The following is a 22,896-nucleotide window of genomic DNA, read 5'->3' as shown; positions in this document are numbered from 1 at the left end:
AGAGGGTTCCCCCTCCCCTACCTGGGGTAGGTGTTCCCGTGTCTAGTGTACAGTCTGGGTAGGGGTCCCTGTTCCTGGTGTAGACCCTGGGGGAGGGATTCCCCTACTTGGTGTAGACCCTGGGGAGAGGTCCCCCTGCTTGGTGTAGATCCTGCCAAGTTTTGATTTGACAGGTATTTAGTTTGGAGAGAAACTGAGAAAATATAGACTAAATTAAGCAGATGAAGTGGCTCATTAGCAATTTTGTTAAAAAGTTGAGGAGAAATGGAATGATATTGTTGATCTTATTTTGAAGTGATCTTGTGTTAGTGCAGCAGTATAGTTCATTTTAATGTAACTCGATTGCTGAAATTACAATATTTCATTCACTGAGATTGTGCAAACTGAATGCCTGGAATGTATTTGATCAGACGAGACATCCCGAAGGAAGGGACATCGATGATGCAGTCAAAGTGATTCAAAGATTGCAATCATTAAAAAGGAAAATTGTGAAGAATATATATATACAGCAATAATATATCAAAAAGCAATCACAAATGAGAAACAAAAAGGGGAACGTTACACGGAAATAGTCCATTTAAACAGGAATCCAAAAGTAAAATGAGAGAAATGAATAGCTGAAGATAGTGATCGTGCCAAAGGTGATAGATAGGAGTGCCCCTTGATGGCAGGGTCATCAGTCAACTCTGCACAGTGGTGACTTTGATGGAGTATAATTTGTGTCCCAAATTCTGCAACACACAATAACAAGAAACAGTATCAGATGAGAGCAGCCATGAATCATGATTGCCACAACCTCATCTGATCATCTAAATGCTTTTCTTAAAATTCCTCATTTGCTGTTTATTCCGAGTGCATCTGACAGATAATGAAGTTGTGTAAAAAATGTGCTTTTCTCCCAGATTGTTTTGATACATGATGCTACGTAAACCGAATATCTTTCTGTCTCTGATCAGCATTAACAGAGTAGTACATGAGCAGTAAATACTGTTGGGGAATGCTCCAGATTTAAACTTAATTTCTTTCAGAGTACAAATATATTATCAAACTCTAGCCCCGGGCATTAAATGCTGTTATTTTAGTTAGTTTAAATACCTTTGGAGCTTGGACCCATATCGATCTGTCTGTGTCACTTAGGGGCATCTATCTGACTACTTACTTGGACATCATCCTCTGTGACCTGCTTCCAAGGAATTTTCCACACTAAATGAGACTTGGATCAGTCTGGGAAGCTGTAGATTTTGGAAACATTTGCTGCTCTCCTGACTGTGTTTACCATCAAAACATTCTACACAAGTCCAAGAGAGTTTAGACTGCAGTCTGAAAACAGAACATGGCAGTTAAAGATGATAAAGAGGCACTCTGAGAACCATAATGTCTTTGCTTGCTAAGGGTGCGTGACAATGAAAGGTCAGGCTCCCAGCAGAAACTTGTCATCGCACATGAGATATTCTGGTCCCTAGTGGGTATTTCAAAGAGGACTTATTTTCAGGTGATATAGAAGGCTACAGCACAGAAAGAGGTCCATTTGTTCTGTCATGTCAGGCCCAGTTCTCTTTTTCTTCTCTCATGCTTCTGTCCCTCTTCTCAGGGTACGGATGAATCGCAACTTTCTTCAGTTGAATGGAGTCATCATTCAGGAAAGTCACCACAAGTTCCACTACCTATCTTCCCTCAATCTTAAATCTCTGCGTGCTGAACAATGTTTGTTTGCCAAGAGGGGGCAAGGACATCTAAGTGTCCCACTAGCAATGCAATTTCTTCAACTGGCTACTGCTGAATGCCGTAGTGACTCTGTCACCCTTCCATCGGGAGCGGCGTGGACATTCTGTCAGACATGCACACACACACACCCCCACACACACGCACACTCTCACTGCACACACACACACCCTAACCCCACACACACACACCCTCACCACATACATCTCCCCAGCCCCCTACACACAGACACAGCCTCACCACACACACACACTCACCACTGCACCCCCCCCTCGCTGCGTCCGCCCCCTCGCTGCGCCCCCCCTCGCTGCGCCCCCCCTCGCTGCGCCCCCCCTCGCTGCGCCCCCCCTCGCTGCGCCCCCCCCTCGCTGCGCCCCCCCTCGCTGCGCCCCCCCTCGCTGCGCCCCCCCTCGCTGCGCCCCCCCTCGCTGCGCCCCCCCTCGCTGCGCCCCCCCCTCGCTGCGCCCCCCCTCGCTGCGCCCCCCCTCGCTGCGCCCCCCCTCGCTGCGCCCCCCCTCGCTGCGCCCCCCCTCGCTGCGCCCCCCCTCGCTGCGCCCCCCCTCGCTGCGCCCCCCCTCGCTGCGCCCCCCCTCGCTGCGCCCCCCCTCGCTGCGCCCCCCCTCGCTGCGCCCCCCCTCGCTGCGCCCCCCCTCGCTGCGCCCCCCCTCGCTGCGCCCCCCCTCGCTGCGCCCCCCCTCGCTGCGCCCCCCCTCGCTGCGCCCCCCCTCGCTGCGCCCCCCTCGCTGCGCCCCCCCTCGCTGCGCCCCCCCTCGCTGCGCCCCCCCTCGCTGCGACCCCCTCGCTGCGCCCCCCCTCGCTGCGCCCCCCCTCGCTGCGCCCCCCCTCGCTGCGCCCCCCCCTCGCTGCGCCCCCCCTCGCTGCGCCCCCCCCTCGCTGCGCCCCCCCTCGCTGCGCCCCCCCTCGCTGCGCCCCCCTCGCTGCGCCCCCCCTCGCTGCGCCCCCCCTCGCTGCGCCCCCCCTCGCTGCGCCCCCCCTCGCTGCGCCCCCCCTCGCTGCGCCCCCCCTCGCTGCGCCCCCCCTCGCTGCGCCCCCCCTCGCTGCGCCCCCCCTCGCTGCGCCCCCCCTCGCTGCGCCCCCCCTCGCTGCGCCCCCCCTCGCTGCGCCCCCCCTCGCTGCGCCCCCCCCTCGCTGCGCTCCCCCCTCGCTGCGCCCCCCCTCGCTGCGCCCCACCTCGCTGCGCCCCCCCTCGCTGCGCCCCCCCCTCGCTGCGCCCCCCCCTCGCTGCGCCCCCCCCTCGCTGCACGCCCCTTGCTGCGCCCCCCCTTGCTGCGCCTGCCCCTCGCTGCGCCCCCCCTCGCTGCGCCTGCCCCTCGCTGCGCCCCCCCTCGCTGCGCCTGCCCCTCGCTGCGCCCCCCCTCGCTGCGCCTGCTCCTCGCTGCGCCCCCCTTGCTGCGCCCCCCCTTGCTGCGCCTGCCCCTCGCTGCGCCCCCCCTCGCTGCGCCTGCCCCTCGCTGCGCCCCCCCTCGCTGCGCCTGCCCCTCGCTGCGCCCCCCCTCACTGCGCCTGCTCCTCGCTGCGCCCCCCCTCGCTGCGCCTGCCCCTCGCTGCGCCCACCCTCGCCGCACCCCCCCCTCGCCGCGCCCCCCCCTCGCCGCGCCCCCCCCTCGCCGCGCTCCCCCTCGCCGCGCCCCCCCTCGCCGCGCCCCCCCTTCGCCGCGCCCCCCCTTCGCCGCGCCCCCCTTCGCCGCGCCCCCCCTTCGCCGCGCCCCCCCTCGTCGCGCCCCCCCTCGTCGCGCCCCCCCCTCGCCGCGCCCCCCCTCGCCGCGCCCCCCCTCGCCGCGCCCCCCCTCGCCGCGCCCCCCCTCGCCGCGCCCCCCTCGCCGCGCCCCCCTCGCCGCGCCCCCCCCTCGCCGCGCCCCCCTTCGCCGCGCCCCCCCTTCGCCGCGCCCCCCCCTCGCCGCGCCCCCCCCTCGCCGCGCCCCCCCTCGCCGCGCACCCCCTCGCCGCGCCCCCTTCTTCGCTGCGCCCCGCCTCGCTGCGCCCCGCCTCGCTGCGCCCCCCCTCGCTGCGCCCCCCCTCGCTGCGCCCCCCCTCGCTGCGCCCCCCCTCGCTGCGCCCCCCCTCGCTGCACCCCCCCTCGCTGCACCCCCCTCGCTGCACCCCCCCTCGCTGCGCCACCCCTCGCTGCACCCCCCCTCGCTGCACCCCCCCTCGCTGCACCCCCCCTCGCCGCGCGCCCCCCCTCGCCGCGCGCCCCCCCTCGCCGCGCGTCCCCCCTCGCCGCGCGCCCCCCCTCTCCGCGCGCCCCCCTCTCCGCGCGCCCCCCTCTCCGCGCCCCCCCTCTCCGCGCGCCCCCCCTCTTCGCGCGCCCCCCCTCTCCGCGCGCCCCCCCTCTCCGCGCGCCCCCCCTCTCCGCGCGCCCCCCCTCTCCGCGCGCCCCCCTCTCCGCGCGCCCCCCCTCTCCGCGCGCCCCCCCTCTCCGCGCGCCCCCCCTCTCCGCGCGCCCCCCCTCTCCGCGCGCCCCCCCTCTCCGCGCGCCCCCCCTCTCCGCGCGCCCCCCCTCTCCGCGCGCCCCCCCTCTCCGCGCGCCCCCCCTCTCCGCGCGCCCCCCCTCTCCGCGCGCCCCCCCTCTCCGCGCGCCCCCCCTCTCCGCGCGCCCCCCCTCTCCGCGCGCCCCCCCTCTCCGCGCGCCCCCCCTCTCCGCGCGCCCCCCCTCTCCGCGCGCCCCCCCTCTCCGCGCGCCCCCCCTCTCCGCGCGCCCCCCCTCTCCGCGCGCCCCCCCTCTCCGCGCGCCCCCCCTCGCCGCGCGCCCCCCCTCGCCGCGCACGCCCCCCTCGCCGCGCACGCCCACACATGCGCACGCGCGCACGCATATGCACCAGATGCTGATGCTGAAGCACATTACTGTTTCAAATGATAAAAGCAAATTACTGCGGATGCTGGAATCTGATAGAAAATGCTGTAAAATCTCAGCAGGTCTCACAGCATCTGTGGAGAGAGAACAGAGCTAACGTTTCCAGCCTGGCTGACCCTTCACCAGACTGTGTAAAATGATTCTGGTTTACACTCCTGTTGCAAGGCCAAGTTGTGAGTGAGGGTCAGAAACAGTCCATGCCTCGAAATTGCTCTGTGTAGCCTGACTGACTTAGAGCTCAATGTGTCCGGTTATCACATTGGCATCTAAGATGTCTTGCTGTATTTTCCTACGCCACTGAGTTCCGCTTCACCTGGAGCCGGTGGGGATGTCGGTCACTTTCAGGGTCCCAATTGCACTATCTTCCACAACTGCTTTTAATCATTCCTTTAGCAAACACGAAGCACTGGTTAAAATGTGTGGTTGAGAAATTCACACTCAAAGTGATATTATAGCTGTGAGGTACAAGATTGAGCATGAGTCCTCTACAATCGCATTGAAGGAACAGGAGTCAGCCATTCACCCTCTTGAATCAGCTCTGCCATTCATTGCGATTATTGTTAACAATTCCAGTCTCCTGCTGTCCTTTACCACGAGAAGGTGTATTTTTCAAATAATTTTTTTAATGCCTGACTCATTCGCTGATCTTGAGCTATTTTATATTTGTTTTTGCAGGTTGACCCGAATAGCATTGCCGCCAAAGATGGACGTATCAGAGAGGGAGATCGGATTGTTCAGGTGAGTGTTGTTAGAAATGTCTGTGCGGCTCAACTTGCTCGGCCCTCTGGCTGAGACTGAAGCAGAAGGCTTTTGGAATCATGAGCAAAACAAAAAAAAAGATTATCAAGCAGGTGGCAGCCTTTGAGGGTCAAGCCTCAGATGTACAACTAAATCCAAAGCTGCACCTGGGAGATAAGCTGATAGCAGGTTTTATTCCATCGGGCTGTCTACCAGTTTTATGTGACGAAAGCAACCCCACAGCTGGTGCCATACCACGTCTGGACCAGCTACACAGACTGTTATCACCATAGCAACAATCGGACTGGACCCTGTCGAATTCTCCATGCAGAAGCATGGACTCTCACCAAGACGAGATTTCAAAAATAAAGATGTTGTCACAAAATAGCTGCTTTGTTCAAGTGACACCCATTGAATGTTCATTCCTTTATACAATCCTTTGCTTGTAAGGTCGATGTGCGATTGCTAGCTATGCCTTTACATTTGTACAAAGAAGAAAATCCATATTTCATAATGTTTGCGAGTTATTGGTATTTTTTTCAGTTTGTTTATCTTTTGTTTTATCTCTGCAAGGGGTGTCAGAGCACACTGGAATGAAGTACACAGTGTCCATCAGGGGTCAATATTAGGATCACTGCTAATTTTGATTTATGTTAATGAACTTAGAATTATAGAATCCCTACATAGAATCCCATTCAGCCCATTGAGTTTGCACTGACTTTCCGACAGAGCACCTTATCCAGGCCCCAACCCGTAATCCCAGATATTTATCCCCCTGACCGACACATCTAAAAGTTTAAGGTTTATTTATTAGTGTCACATGTAGGCTTACATTAACACTGCAATGAAGTTGCTGTGACAATTCCCCAGTCGCCACACATTCTGGCACCCATTCAAGCACACTGAGGAATCTTGGGACATTAAGGGGCAATTTATCATGGCCAATCCACCTAACCTGCATATCTGTGGACTGTGGGAGGAAACCAGAGCACCCGGAGGAAACCCAAGGCCGGAATTGAATCCGGGTCCCTGGAGCTGAGAGGCAACAGTGCTAACCAATATGACACCTGCTGTCCCTTGATGGGCATAATTTCACATTTTTCAGGTAACCAAATTTGAAAAGAGAGTGAACAATGAGGAGATTAGTTGCAGACCTTCGGAGGGTGTAGGTAGACTGGTGAAGTGTCACATCGCAGATGAAATTTTATGTGGAGAAGTGTGAAGTGATAAATTTTGGAAGGAAGAAAGTGGAACAGTATAATTTTAAAAATGGTGCCATATTAAAGGGAGTGGAGGGACATAAATGTACAAAAATCTCTGAAACTGGAAAGATAAGTTGATAAGATGTTCAGAATGCAGATAGGATCCTGAGCTTTATAGATGGAGGCCAATGAGTACAGAGGACGTTGTGCTAAAACTTTATAAATCGCTAGTAAGGCTCAGCTGGAGCCTTGTTTCCCATTCTTGGCACCCCACTTTCAGAAGGAAATCAAGACCTTTGGGAGAGTTTTACTTGAATGATCCTGGGTCCCTGGCGCTGGTGCTGTGAGGCAGCAGTGCTAACCACTGTGCCACCGTGCCTCCCACTACTCCTGTCCTATGCCTGTTCCTTATTCGTATATTTGTAGATTCAATAGTAACTTTCAAAAGTGAATTTGACATATGTTTGAAAACGAAAAAGCTCACAGGGCTTGTAGGGAGTATGACTAAATGAGTAGTTCTTTCAAAGAGTGCGCTGAATGTTTCCTCCTGTTGTATGATTCTATGAACTTGGGTTTTATTCCTTGAAGTTTAGAAGATTGAAAAGTGATCAAACTAGGTATTTAAAACAATAAAAGGCTTTGACAGGGTAAGTACCAGAGAAACTCTTTCCTCTGGTGTGGAAATCTGGAGTAAAAGGGCATAATCTTAAAATTAAGAGTTAGGGCATTCAGGAATCAAGAAGGGGAGTGTAGACCTGAATCTGCCCACTTGAGCTCCAAAGGATAAAGCTGTGGATCCTTGAGAATAAAGACTGAGATTCATGAGTTTTTTAAATTAATGGTGAAGGACATGGATCAATTGTGGCCAAATCAAATTGAGGTATACATCAGCCAAGATCTGGCAAAATGGCAGAATTGGTTGGCAGACTGAAGAGTTCTACTTAAGCTCCTAATGTTTCCTGCAAAATCTCTAATTACTTCCCAATATTGCAGGTAATTGTAATTTGTGGTACGGGAACTGCTGCTTCATTGGAATTGACATGTTGTTCACATTTCTACCAGAACCAATTGTTATGGTGGTGGGGTACATGCACAGATTTTGCCATGTTGAAGAGTATTTTGGAGCCTGGTATCACAAGTTCAGAAGGTATCTGAAACTGAATTTTGTTAGCTTGACAACGAAGACTCAGTTGATTCGGTCATCTCTGCTATGATGGTGTTTATCTGCCAGCCAATCAATTCCAAGTGACTTTTTTCAGGCGTTTGAATGGAGTTGTTATCGATGTTGACAGCTAGGAAAATGTGACTCCTTCCAGCTTAGGTAGCACAGTGGTTAGCACTGCTGCCTCACTGTTCCAGGGACCCAGATTCGATTCCCAGCTTGGGTCACTGTCCGTGCAGAGTTTGCACATTCTCCCTGTGTCTGCGTGGGTTTCCTCCAGGTACTCTGGTTTCCTCCCACAGTCCAAAGATGTGCGGGTTAGGTACATTGGCCATGCTAAATTGCCCTTTAGTGTCCCGGGATGCATAGGTTAGAGGGATTAGCAGGGCAATTATGTGGGGTTACGGGGATAGGGCCTGGGTGGGATTGTTGTTGGTGCAGACTCGATGAGGGGTGATGGGTAACAGGAGGAAACTGACCAGATTCATTGACAATTGGTTCACATTAAATATAAAGCTGATAGATTGTTCCCATTACATTGAAAAGTGTCACAGCTAAGTTATGCAGAGCAAGATCTCACAAACAGCAATCTGATAACCAAAATAATCTTATTTAGCGATGTTGATTGAGCAATAAACATTGTCTAAGACAGTGGAGAGATCTCCCCTGCTGCTCTTTGAATAGTGCAATGGGCTCTTTTATGTCCAGACAAGGGGGCAGACAAAGTGGCACAGTGGTTAGCACTGCTGCCTCACAGTGCCAGGGACCCAGGTTCAATTCCCAGCTTGGGTCACTGTCTGTGTGGGTTTTCTCTGGATGCTCCGGTTTCATCCCACAGTCCGAAGGACCTGCTGGTTAGGTGCATTGGTCATGCTAAATTCTCCCTCAGTGTACCTGAACAGGCGCCGGAATGTAGCGACTGGGGATTTTCACAGTAACTTCATTGCAGTGTTGATGTAAGCCTACTTGTGACTAATAAATAAATTACTTTTTTTTTCATTGGTATTTGTGGGTTGTCTGTAACTGAGCCCACACCAAACCCTCTTCAGTCATCGCCCCTGTGCTCACTGACCATTCTCCGGGCACTCATCCTGGCAACAGCTTGATTTTTGAAATTCTTGTCTTTGGTTTCAAATCCTTCTGAGGCCTCCCCACTACAATTCACCCAGCTCACCCACCTGCCATCTTTGCAACCTTCTTCAGCCCTACAACTTCCAGAGATCTCTGCACCTCTGCATTTCTAGCCGCTGTGCATCCCTGCTTTTAATCGGACCACCATTGGCGGCGGTGCCTTCAGCTGCTTAAGCCTTAAGTTCTGAAATTCCCTCCATAAATCTCTTTATCTCTCCTTCTATAAGATGCTTCTTGAAACCTAATCTTGGATGAATTCACCGCCTGCCCTAATATCTCTTCCTATGGCTCAGTGTCAAATTTTATTTGTCAAGTGGCTTGGGATATATAACAAATCAAAGGTACTTCATAAATGTGAGTTGCTGTTTCCCATCTTACTGTTTCCCATCTTCATTTACACAGAGTGTTACGAAACTTGAAACAATGGCACATGACAAGCTTTCACAGAAGACCTAAACTTGCAATGGCATGTTTTTTTTAAACCTGCAAACATGTTTTTAAAAAATATCTGAATGAGATTGTTGACCAGTTCCTTGCACCTTTGTTTGAACTGATACCCTGCAAATGTCTTTGTATCTGAGTGAATTCATCCAATCTCATTGGAAAGACAGACCTGAGTTTGACTTCAGCCTCTGCTGATAGGTTAACCATTTGCTTAATCAGGTGAGATTGGGTAATCTTACTCAGAAACTTGACAAGTGTTAGTGTCCAAAGTATCTACCCCCTGAGTTTGAACATTAAAGGATAGTTGGTATAGCATTTGACTATGGTTTATAATTTTGTCTATAATCCATTAGAGGGAGGCTCTCCTGGGAATTCAGTAACTTGGTGACTGCATCTGTTAAGAGAGAAAAAAATACAACTAAACAAAGTTTTATGAATAAATCTTTGTCCTTTACTGTTTCTATAAATTGATGATAGCATGCAGTTTGCATGCAGTGCTTGATCTGGTAGGAGAAATAAAGAGGTTTCATGCCTTGACGAGCACCAAGTGAGACTATAGCTTTCTTTTCTGCAGGGTAAGTACAGCAGTTGCTTCCTGCTGATTAAATGTGAAGAGCATTAGTTATAAGGCAGTGACACAGCTAGACCACCAGTCTGAGGGAAAATGGATGAGAGTAAAGACTCAGCCAAGTGCCAATCGTGTGATGTGCAGCCAGATTTGCTGAAGATTCAACGGGCTGCCTTAAACTGCTACAAACTGTGTCATTGACGTTTTGTTCGGTTTGCTTATACAAAGCGCATCAGTAGGCTAAAAGTCATGAATGAGTGTATGTACTATACTAAAAAATATATTGCAGCTGGTTCAAGGTGCATTTAAAAATATCTACAGCAAAAAGGTTCAGATGATGTGGCATCAGTATTTTTGTAATTTTACAATTGAGGATTGAACCATAAATGTGACTCTCAGCAGTGAAAATTTCCCAGGTTCCTGGTGATATACAGCACTGTGTGTTGGGAGAACTGAGAGATAGGATAATGGGATGCAGTGTGAGTTTCAAGTATAGAAGAATGATCCTTAATAGAATATCTTTGAACATAGGGCATGCTCATTCACTGACTGTGGCAGGGGTATGACAATACTTGCATCTGACATTAATGGAACTGGCAGACTATCTGAGATTTCTCTTTGTTAGCAAGTGGAGAATGGGGATCAGTCAGTTACCCATTCTGGTGGGGTAAACAGGATATTAGACCTGATGTGCTGTGTACCACAACTTTATTCACATCGCTCCTGTCGCCACTGGTACTCCAAAAGTGCTGTAACTTTAGAATTCACTTGATCCCTCCTTTCCTTTGAATTCAAGGCTGTGTTTCTGAAACCTGTTCAGAGGTTCATGTTTTTCAAATATTTATGTACAGCTTGTTTATTCTTCTGCATGATAACTGCATAGATGAACAACTTTGTCTGCAGCCATGTTTATCTGTCACAACCCAAAGGAGGGCATTTTAAATTCCATCCCAAGTTCCACATCAGTCGTGAAGTGCTTCAAAGAAAGGGAGAGCAGCACTGGGCTTGTAAGCAACGCAACTCCACCTCGTGCTGTGAGATAATGCTGCATTCTTACTAATTAGATCCCCCATAAGTGTGGAGGTTGACTGATTCCAGCTCCAGCACTATTATCTCTGACTGACACTTCCATTACTCTGAAGGGAAAAAAGATGAACGTCACCTGTCATCTACCAGTTAATTGTGTTGCTGGATGTATGTCGCTGGGGCACATGTTGGACATTTATGAACATTATGGCTTCCTCTGATGTCCAGCTTCCTTCACCAATCGATAACAACTTGTGCAGTAAGCACCTAATTGAGTGACGGCGCTTGCTGCTGTGATCACAAAGTGGAGTCTTTTGTGTGAAAAGCCATGTCAATTCTTAACACAATGAGCTGTAATTTGCGTTTTACAATGCTCAGTGTTGACGCTGTGAAAATAAATGGTTTGCTTTTTGTTTTGATCTGTTCATCCTTGCAGATAAACGGCAAGGATGTCCAAGACCGCGAGGAAGCAGTGGCGTTACTCTCCAGTGAGGAAAGCAGGAACATTCTGCTGCTGGTTGCCCGACCAGAGATCCAGGTAATTACCTGATTTTAAAAGTGCAGATTCCATTTCTATTTAAATTGCATCTTTTGCATCCTCAAACAGTCTGAGGGAGCCTCATGCTGAAAGAAATGCTTCACATTTGAAATCTAGCTATACGTAGCAGCCTATTTTCGTGCAGCAAGATGTCAGAAACAGCATTGAGATAAATGACCAAAATAATGTGGTTTCAGCAATGTGTTGGCTTGAAGGGCAGTTATTGGCCAAGAAAACTTTACAAGCCCACCTTTGACAGGCAGCCTTTACTTCCTACTGCGTTGATGTGTCAACCTAAATTGTGTGCTCAAGTCTCAAGAGTGAACCCATGACCTGCCTCAGTGGTTCAAACTTTCCCAATCAAAAAACACAGGTTCCAATCAGATTGGGAATTATCTAAGCCTCCATGGCAAGTGGCTAGCAGTAGTGGTGGCACAGAAGGAATTTCAGACACTTCTGGACATTTGGAAATAAGCCTACAGCAGCTGTTGTCTTGAACCTTTCTTTCTTCATTCCTTGAGAGGAATTTTATTTGTCCCACTTTTCTCCCTTTGTATGGGAATGAGTAATCGATCGGCATTTTGAACGCAGTTGGAATTACCCCAAATGAAATTTGCAGTAATTACGAAATCCGATTGTGTCAGAGTGAAATAGATAATAAGATATCCTCATAGAGAATGGAAATTTCAGATTTGGATTTGAATGATGCTTGAGAGTTCCCTCTAATTCTCATAGTTTCACCATATTATATATTTGATATTACCATTACCCTTGTATAGTGAAAACCCAGTACTAAGGCCAAACTAACACAATCCCTCTGACTGACTGGATAGGATTTATAACATTAAATCACATTTAGTGCTAGTTGGAAAACACTGCACTCGTTCATTTAGAATTTCTGACTTTTGTATTTTTCTTGAGTTGTGGAAACTGTGACTAAAGAAAAGTCTAGAGCACCTTTTTGACTCTATTTGCAGTCGTTTAATGCCTTAGCTAAAATGTGGTCTGCCACTAGTCCTGGGACTCCCATGGCCAGAATTCTCCCGACCTCACCCACGGCTGGGATTCTCCAGTCCCACTGCAGTGAACAGAGTTTATGCTTTAGGCAGTGAGCCATTCAACTGTCTACTCACTGAAATTTCCCAACTTACACCTGAAGCTCTCAAAGTAATTCCCAATTGGAATATAAACCAAAACTGCTTTCTTTGACTTTGTACAGCAATCATTTTGCAGTTGATTCAATATTTCTGAATCTCTCCCCTTTCGAAACTCTTTGGCCAATAAATCGCAACTGAGGAAAGGTCAGAACAGAATGAAGATGGGATTGGTTACTGTAATAAAGCCCTCTGATAAATATTCAAATAATTTCTGAACAGATTCTTTGTGCAATATTGCACCTTTTATCCTGCAGAGTTTGCAGGATTGGAGGAAGCCATTCAGCCCGTTCTGTTCCATGGCTCTTTGCTGAAATAAACTAATCCCACTTGCCCTGCACTATCCCCACAACCTTCTGTCTTTCTCTGCTTCAAATATTTATCCAATTTTCTCTTCAGAATCAATGCTCACATTCCTGTGGCAAATAACTGCATGCTTCAACAGCTTTCAACACAGAAATTTCTATGAACCTATCTTGGTGACAGTTTTAAATTGATGATCCCTTTTTACTAACTCTCCAACCAGAAGAAATATTCTTTCTCTTCTCACTCTTTTGAAGCCCCGTGTAGCTTGAAAAGTCTCCATTCAATTTGCTCCGTAGAAATAGTCCCAATATTTTAAGCCTCTCCTCGTAACTATAATTTCCCATCCTGGTGTTTTTCCACTGATGTATTCTCTGCCTTTTAATATCGTCCCTAGTTTGCCCAAAAAGCAAAATACAGCCAAATGCAAATTTATCATTTCATCTGTAGTGTCAAGTCCATTTTTATGAACCCACAATGAATATTGGCCTTTCTTATGGTTTCATTCTACCTGCACTCATACTTTCTAGGAGTTATATATCTGAAGCCCTTGTCTCTCTGTTCATTGTTTAGTGTCTTTCCATTTAGTGTATGCCCCTTTTTTAAATTCCTCCAAATGTATTACCTCAGACTTCTGCAATCGAATCTGTCTGTTCCGCCAACCCGTACTTTAAAATCTTTGGAAATTTCAAAATTATACTCCCCTATTTAAGACCAAATTATTTCTCTATGCGTAGGAACAGGAGTAGTCCATTCAGCCCCTTGAGTCTGTTCCACCATTCAGTTGATCTGTGACCCATCTCTGTCCCTCTGGGTCTTTTCCCTACATCCCTTCAAACCTATGGTTGATACAAATGTTAACTTGATAATTGATCCAGCATCAACTGCCATTGTTGAAGAGAGTGCCAAACATGCATCATCCTTTGTGTGTAAAAGTATTTCCTAACTTTCTGAAAGGTCCGATCACAAATATTTAGATTATGCCCCACATCCCAGACTTCCCAGCAGAAGAAACAGTTTCTCTGTATATGCCCTTATTATCTTGAAGACTTTGACCAAATCATCCCTCAACCTTCTAAATTCCATGAATACAGCCTTGGTTTGTGCAATCTCCCCTCATAATTGAATCCTTGGGGTCACCGTGTGTCTCTTCTCTCAGCTTTTCCCATGTTACCTAGGATTGCCACAATGTTGATTCATAGAATCATAGAGTCCTTACAGTACAGAAGGAGACCGTTCGGCCCATTGAGTCTGCATCGACCACAATCCCACCCAGGCCCTATTCCGTAACCCCACACATTTCTCCTGCTATTCCCCTTGACAGTAGTGTCAATTTTAGCATGGCCAATCCACCTAATTTGCACATCTTTGGAGTGTGGGAGGAAACTCAAGCACCTGGAGGAAATCCACATACGGGGAGAATGTGCAAACTCCGCACAGACAGTGACCAAGGCTGGAATTGAACCTGGGTCCCTGGCGCTGTAGTGCTAACCACTGTGCCACTGTTCTGCCCACATGCAGCAAGCTGTACAAGTTCACATCTTTAAATTACTGCACATGCCCAGCCATGCAAAAATATTCAAAGATCTCTCTCTCGTAAATGAAGAGTTTATGTACAACAGAATAAAAAGGAGGGAACCTTGCTGTCTTTGACATTTTAATGATGCATGTACATGAAGTTGCCCATCCCAGTCAAGTTTTTTGGAGCTCCACTAGTTTTATTTACAGATGGTATACGCACAGAAACAAACAATTCAGCCCAACCAGTCCAAGCCAGTGTTTATGCTCCACTCGAGCCTCTTATCTTTCCTCACCGAAATTTACTATCATAAACTCTATTCTCTTCTCCCTCATATGCTTTCCTAGTTTCTCCTGAATGCATCTCTATTATTTACCTTGACCACTCCCACATTCCACATACCGAGTTCCAAGTTCTTACCACTCTTTGGGTGGAGAGTTCTGAATTTCCTATTGGATTTCTTGATAACTATCTTTGTACTGATGCCCTCCAGTTATGGTCACCCCCACAAAAGGAAACATCCTCTTTCTAGCCACTCTATCAAAATCTTTCTTAAAGTATAAAGACCGTTTAAAAAGAATTTCATCAGGTTTGTCAGGCATGACCTACCCTTTACAAATCCTTGCCCTGATGAAACCGTTCAAGGTGTCCAATCGCTTCATCCTTACTTACAGACCCTAGTAATTTTCCAATAACAGATATTCGGCTATCTGGTCTAAAATTCCATGGTTTTCCCCTCACCTTTCTTAAATAGATCAAAACTTTCCAATCTAAAAGAACAATTCCTGAATTGAGAAACCTTTGGCAAGTCATAGGACATCTGCAATGTCCTCACCTACTTCATGAAACTATTGCGATGAAATCCATCTGGTCCTGAGGATTTCTCATTATTTTATTCATTATTGTTAATTTGCTTAAGTTAACTTTGTTAAGTCTTGTCCATGATACACTATTAGTTTCCTTGGCATGTCCAACATGAAAGTCTGTTCCCTTTATTCTGAAAATTAATGCAAACCAATTATTTATTCTGTCATTTTCTTATTTTCAATAATAGTACTATTATTAGTTTCTAAGAAGCCCATTTTGCTCTTAATCACTGGCTTTTTCCTAATTGAAAAAGTTATTTGCACTGCCTTTTATATCCCTTGCAAGTTTCATTTTCATGTTGCTTTTTGTAGCTTTTACTATCTGTTCTGCCCCTTTACTGTTCTTTGTATCTCTTCCATTCATCGTGATACTTTTTTAAACATTTATTATTATTATTTATTATTATTATTTTGCTTTTAGTTTTATGTTGTGCCTTACCTCTTTAATTGTCCATGGCTATTTTTGTTGGCATGTAGAGCTTTTGCCAGTTAATAGATTAGCTTTATATCATGTAATTTCTTTTTTTGAATACCATCTCCTTATTATCTGACATTTTACTCATTAACAGGCTCACCCAATTTGCTGTGGACAGTCTCTGTCTCCTCTTACTGAAAGCTGTTTTACTTAAATGTTGCACCTTTTTCTCCCTTTTAAACTAGTCTACTTAGCTCAATCTATATGGACGTTCAAATCTCTCATTAAAGCCACTCTGCCTTAGCTACATGCTTGTCTGATCACTGCAGTAATGCAATTCCCCTACTTTGGGGGAGGCCTATGCACAATGCTAATCACGATCCGATTTACTATTCTCCCTGTAGACCTTATAACTGGGTATATTTAGTTCCAGGTCTGACTGACTTGCAGCCACCTCTCAGGAATGGCAACCACATCGTAGCCTTCAAGTTGAATTTGTAGCAGAGGTGCATTCAGTTGATTTTTCATACTCTGTGCATTGGTATGAAGAACTTATTTGCACCACATACCTAACTTGTCCTTCAGCTTTCATATTTCATTCACATATTCCCTATTCCTCTCTTCTGGTTTAGCGTCTTTTAATTTTCTCTTTAGCTGTAGCCCCTAAAGAACAATTTCTGACTGTTGTTCTCCTTTTATTTGCTCTTAAACTATTATCCATTCCACCTTTTCCATTTAAGCCGACCATCCACTCAGCCACTCTCACAGTACCCTCCTCCCACCTCGCCCCGCAACTGACTTCCTATTATATTCATGCTACTACATTTCCATGGAATAGAACCTTAAAACCCGTACGTTGCAGAAAGAGACCATCCAACCCATCAAGTCTGCACTGACTCTTAGAAAGGCCGTTCCACTCAAGCCTTCCCCTCTGCCCTATCCCTGTAACCTCATGCATTTACCATGGCTAATCCACCTAAATTGCACATCTTTGGACTATGAGAGGAAACTGGAGCACCCGGAGAAAACCCACACAGACACGGGGAGAACATGCAAATTCCACACAGATAGCCACCCACGGCCAGAATCGAATCAGGATCCCTGGTGCTCTGAGGCAGCAGTGCTAACCACTGTGCCTGCATGTCACCCTTTCCTGTTGTGCTAAACTAACCAGCCTCTTCTGAAACATAGCTTTTGAAAATCCATTACCCACCCACAACTCTGTTGCTTTTACTGATAATATTAGATGTGGTATTAATCCTGAATAAAATTGGAGTAAAACCATTCCTTATAAAAGGGCTGCCTCTTATTCTTCATCCTGACTTGCGGATTTAATGCCTGAGCCAAGTGTTGACCTAATGAGTGACCATGTTACAACTATGAATAGCTCCCTCTGATGGACATAGATGCAACTCCACAATAAAGTCCTAAACATGATAAATGCAACAAAGAGGTTCAGCATATTCTGAACCTTCCAAGTGCCCATATGTCACATTTCTTCATTCCAGTTTAGATTTGCTTATTCTTTAGTGAGAGCTTGTACTGTTTGGTGATTGCCTTGCAACATCTTTTTCTTCTCCATGTTTCAGTTGGATGAGGGATGGCTTGATGATGACCGGAATGATTTTCTCGATGAGCTACACATGGATATGTTGGAGGAGCAACACAATCAGGCAATGCAGTTCACAGCTACTGGCCTTGAGCAGGTAACATTCACAACAGCCTATGAATAGACAGGCATCTGCTATTTGTCATCAACGATATTATATGATATTTATGCTTGCATTTAAGTGCCAACAATAGACAGATTTATAGTGAAACAACCCCCAACCTTGCCCTGGGTGACATTAATTTTAAAAAGCATTTCTGCCTTGCAGACCAATATGCTTCTGACAGTTCCCTTATATCAACCAACTGAATCATTCTTAATAGAGCAAATAGTCACGTACTCTTGCCATGGTCATGATTTTTGTTGGGAATGAACTATCATTTTTTCTTTTGGTAAAGCTCTTTCCTCAATTCTGATGAGATGGAACACTTTTTATTGCAGAATCCCAAGCATGAGTTGAATAGTACAGGTTATAGGATCATAGAATGGAACAGCTCAAAAGGAGGCCTTTTGGCCCATTGTGTCTATGCTGGCTCTGCAAGAGTGACTCAGTTAGTCCCATCGCACGCCCCCCCCCCCCACCCCAGCTTTCTCCCCCCCCCCAAACCACCACTGCCGCTGTGCCCTTTCCCCACAGGTTAGGTACATAACAGAGTCTCTCTGTTCTTTACCAATAATCTCATTCCGCACTAAACTCAAAACAATTATCCTTGCTGGATCGCTGTGACGTTTCCATTCACTATGACAGCTATTCTTTTGGACACTGAATGGGATGGTGAATCAGTGTTCAAAATTTGTACTTCACTTCTAATAACTGAGTGGAGATAGCCCCACTCACTTTGCTAAGGACCTCACTTGAATATTTCCATGGCGTTTTCCCAGCTGTCTACTATATTCCAAACAGGAATTAGCAACATATCACAAGCAAGATTTTGTATTAAGCTTTTCGATGTCTGACAGATGGAAGCACTCCTCAAGGAGAAAGTGGTCCTTTAGGCAACAGATTACCAGCCACCATCTGCTGCTGATTTTCTCCTGTATGACATCTAACATTGACAGGATTTGATCATCTATCCCTCAATGTCCTGTTCTTCTTTACCTTGCCACAATGAGAATCAACCAGGAATCCAGAAAACAGATGCCCATAACTATTCCGATTTCCCATCGCAATTCCTAATAATCTCACTTCCAACTGGCATTGGATTTGCTCTCTAAATGGAAATAATGCCTAATAAAACCCAGCACTGATAAGACTCCCCTGAACACTTGAAACCAATTTACTTGTCTGATTATCCTTTGATCTGCATCCAAGCAGTCACTTCCTGTACTCTTGAAAGGAATACCAGTGGTGAGGTTGCCAGTGTGATGGTGCCAACTGGATCATTCTCAAACAGGGAGTTATTAACATTAGACTGGCATCCAACCCGCACTTCAAAAGATTCAGGCTTGACCTGCATTCATACCAAGCAGATTGCTGAACAGTGGAACATCCAACCTGCCATCCAAGATGCACACATGCATTGCTGTGCAGCAATCCAGAAAGTATTGCATTTGCCGCATTTAAGGTACCTTGCGGCAGCTGCATGAAAAAATCGAAAGGTACTGTGCATTGAAATGAACAGACTATCCCATCACGTCAGCTAAGTATTCACAGCAGCCCCAATGCTCTGACTGGATTGGCTTTAGTATTAATGAGGATCACTAACATGAAGTAAAAGACCTGGTTATCAGAGATATAAATTATAGCAAATGTCTCACACGCACGCACATGCACACCACAACCACCTCCCACCCCCAACCACATGATTGAACGGAAGATTGTCAGACATCATACCACTGATTGCTATTTATCATAGAAACTTCTAACATGGAAGGAGGCTATTCATCCTATTTTAATTGTGCTGGAAAGAGCTGTCCAATCAGTTCTTCTCTCTTGCTCTACCCCAAAGCCCTTTGAAAGTTACTCTTTAACCTGTGTCCACTCCCCTTTCAGGTACTGCAGTCCAGATTATAACCTCTGCATTTTTAAAAAAATCTCTTCATCCCACTTCTGCCTCTTTTACCAATGACCTCAAATCAGTCGCTGACCCCTCTGCTACGGAAATATTTTCTCCTCCTTTACTCCATCAAAACATTTTTCAGCTTCAATAAATCTCCTCTTAACCTTCAGTGCTCTAGGAGAATAATCTCAATTTCTCTAGTCTAGCCTTATCGAAGCCGCTCATCGCTGATATCATTCCAGCAAATCTCTGCTGTATCCACTTCCTGAAGTGCCCAGAATGACGAATCTGTGATCTAGAAACATTTGGTACAACTTTCTTGTTTTGTGCCTGTATTTATACAGTCAATTATCCTTTATGTTTTCTAATCATAATTTCTATTTCTCCTGCAACTGTCAAAGATTTATGTACAGTCACCCCAAATGTTCTGTGTTGCAGCTCTTTAGCATTGTACCATTTTGTTTAAAATGCCTTCTATTTTTTCATCTAAAGTGCAAGCTGTTTGTGTAAAATTGTATCTGCCTTGTGTCTGCTTCTTTCACTTTTCGTCCTTGTCCTTTTGGAGTCTACTATCTTCTCCATTGTTTACAATTTCTCCCAAATTGTGTTATACCCAAGTCCAGGTCATTAATGTAACCTACACCGTGATTATTGAAAGGAGTCCCATTCAGATCCAAGAATGGTGCGCTAGGCTGATTCAGCATTAATTGTGAAGTGTGCCCATGATGATTTGACATCACTATATTAATGCAAATACTTCTTTCTAAATTGAAGTTGCAGCTTCAAGGGGATGTAGTGTGCAAGGAGGATACTCAATCCTAGCAAGTGTACTAAGAGCTGGAGCTCACATCAAGCATTTGTTCAATCTTTTCCCTGTTCCTTTAGAAATCTTCTTAAAATCCAATTCCTTATTCCAATTCCCTCTTCTCAGTACTTTTTTGTTTGGTACAATGTTGATTTATTTGGCGTGATGTTTTGCTATGTTATGAATGAGGGGTACGTAATAACAAGTACAGTTCAAAGCAACTGGTCATTTACTTGCTGCATCTAAATTATTATTTTTAAATCAATGCAGAAAAAGCACGAAGAAGATGGTGGAACAACAGACACGGCAACCACCTCTTCGAATAACCATGAGAAGGACAGTGGGCTGGGCCGCACGGACGAGAGTGTGAGGAATGATGAGAGTTCAGAGCAGGAGATAATGGGAGAGGAGCAGAACAGCACCTCACTGCAAAGTCAGCGGGATCTGGGCTACAGCCAGGACACTCTGGGTAGCAGCGAGCTCCAGTGTAATGAGAGCTTTGTATCTGGGGAATATAATGACTCGGATTTTGTAGGCACTCAGGATGAGGAATGTGAAAGGTTCAAGGAGCTTCTGGAGCTGAAGTGCAAGATGAGCAATCGAAGCCAGTTTGACCTTTACTATTCCACAAGCACAATAGAGTGTGGCAGGAGGCAGCAAGAGGTGGTGGATCGGGAGCTGGAGATGCTCAATGAGGAACTGAGGAACATTGAACTGGAGTGCCAGAATATCATGCAGGCACATCAGCTGCAGACAGTAAGGGAGGATTATGGAGATGTGTGGTCAATCCATGGCAGTGGGTTCAGGAACTACAATACCAGCATAGACACACCAAGGGGAAAGCTGGCTGACATAATGGAGCACCCTGAGAAGTCGGACAAAGATAGTTCCAGTGCCTACAACACAGCGGAGAGCTGCCGCAGCACGCCCTTGACTGTCGACAGGTCACCAGACAATTCGCTCCAAAGAATCGTCAGCATCACCAACAAGAAGAACCTGCGGAGCTCCATTGAAGCTGCTCAGGCTTCATCTAGACAGAACAGTAGAGAGGCCAGCCCAGCCGTGAGCAGCTCCTCAGAGACCCCAGAAACGGCTGTGCCCGGAGAAGACACAGAGAACGTGACAGAGGGGAGCAAATCCGGAGACCAGGAGAAAGGCAGCAACCAGCACGTCCCCTATCTGTCGCCATACCACAGCTCTCCGTACAGACACGTCAACATACCCGCCCACGCGAGACACTACCAGAGCTATATGCAGCTCATTCAACAGAAGTCTGCCGTCGAGTACGCCAATAGCCAGCTCAGCCTCGTCAGCATGTGCAAAGACGCTCAGAAAGCCACAGCCGAGTCCAAGATGGAGTGGAAGGTGAAGATCCGCAGCGATGGCACTCGGTATATCACAAAGCGGCCTGTGCGGGACCGCCTGCTCAAGGAACGTGCCTTAAAGATCAAGGAGGAGCGTTGCGGAATGACGACAGACGACGACGCCATGAGCGAGATGAAGACCGGCCGCTACTGGAGCAAGGAAGAGCGAAAGCAGCATGTGGTGCGAGCCAAGGAGCAGCGGAGACGGAGGGAGTTCATGATGCGCAGCCGGCTGGAGTGCCTCAGGGAGAGCCCCCAGAGCGGCAACGAAGGGAAAAAGGAGGTGAACATTATCGAACTGAGCCACAGAAAAATGATGAGGAAGCGCAACAAGAAAATCTTTGACAACTGGATGACCATCCAAGAACTAATGACACACGGTGCCAAGTCCCCAGATGGCACAAGAATCTACAATTCCTTCCTGTCGGTTACTACTGTGTGAAAGGGACTCTTTTTATAAGGACACTACCGATTTGAGGTAGAATACAATTGCCTCGTTAAATGTGGCATGTCACTTTTTTCTATCTGAGAACTGCTTCTAATCTGATATGGTTTTTACAAGCAGTTGCTGATCACTTTTACAAAATGTATTACAATTTGTGGTACCATTTGTCTGTAGGTTACAACTTCCCGCCATCCAAACCATGATCTTCAATCCTGTTATTTGTATAAAAAAAAGGAGCCATATTTCATATGATACTATGCCTATGTAACTTAAGAATCTGACTTTATTACAAGTCCATTAACCATTACACAGGTTTCTTTTGTAATGTATGTTTATGTTATTAAAACTATAATTATAATGCCAAACCGCCCCCCCCCCATAACTTTGCATACTTGGCCACATGCATTGCGGTGCTCGCTTTCACATTACTTTCTCTGCTGCCAAGTGGAGCATAAACTATTAACATCCAAGCATTTAACTTTCACCATTTGTTCAGCCATGTATTGTACAATTAGACTGTAAATTAAAATTGTATTGTCCAAGTAAAGTGTAGGTGGATGAGTGACTCGTACTCTAGTGGAATCGATGCTGTAGTCAGGTAAATATGTGGTTATTGTGAAGATGAAAAAAAATAAATTATTGCTTATATTTGAAGAAACGCAGATTGCAGAGTAAATGTTATTGTAAAATCTTTTCCTGCACTCATTACCAAATATCTTCCTGTTGATGTTGAACAGGCTAAACTGGCCTCAGGAGAACTGTTACTTTAAAGACCACAGTCTACAATCAATAGTACTTCAATTGCATTTTTAGTGACTGAATTTTCCAGAGGCATCATGCTTTTTTTTGCTAATTTCTGTGTGGTGGGTTTTAATTACCAGTCAAACCCACGTATTCATATTCTTTGATGTTAGAATGAGGCCAGTGTGTGTAATAGACATATTAAAGAGGACAAGAAAATGCACTGGCATTCTCATCGCACATGGAAGCAAGCCACCCATCCTGAGGTC

General features: G+C 46.9%; 1 protein-coding gene across 2 annotated transcripts in view; it reads left to right on the top strand.

The window, feature by feature from the left end:
* The window catches only part of pdzrn4 (PDZ domain containing ring finger 4), a 462,321-nt gene extending 439,774 nt beyond the window's left edge, over positions 1-22,547 (top strand). For both annotated transcript variants that reach the window (XM_078220221.1, XM_078220220.1), the window contains 4 exons: positions 5,273-5,335; positions 11,305-11,406; positions 17,253-17,369; positions 20,348-22,547. In XM_078220221.1, coding sequence (XP_078076347.1) covers positions 5,273-5,335; positions 11,305-11,406; positions 17,253-17,369; positions 20,348-21,883 — 1,818 coding nt within the window. In that variant the 3' untranslated portion in view covers positions 21,884-22,547. The remainder of the gene's footprint in view (positions 1-5,272; positions 5,336-11,304; positions 11,407-17,252; positions 17,370-20,347) is intronic.
* The last annotated feature ends 349 nt before the right edge of the window (positions 22,548-22,896 follow it).

Source organism: Mustelus asterias, chromosome 9, assembly GCF_964213995.1.
Source record: "Mustelus asterias chromosome 9, sMusAst1.hap1.1, whole genome shotgun sequence".
Taxonomy (NCBI): Eukaryota; Metazoa; Chordata; class Chondrichthyes; order Carcharhiniformes; family Triakidae; genus Mustelus; species Mustelus asterias.
This window is presented reverse-complemented; position numbering and strand designations above follow the sequence as displayed.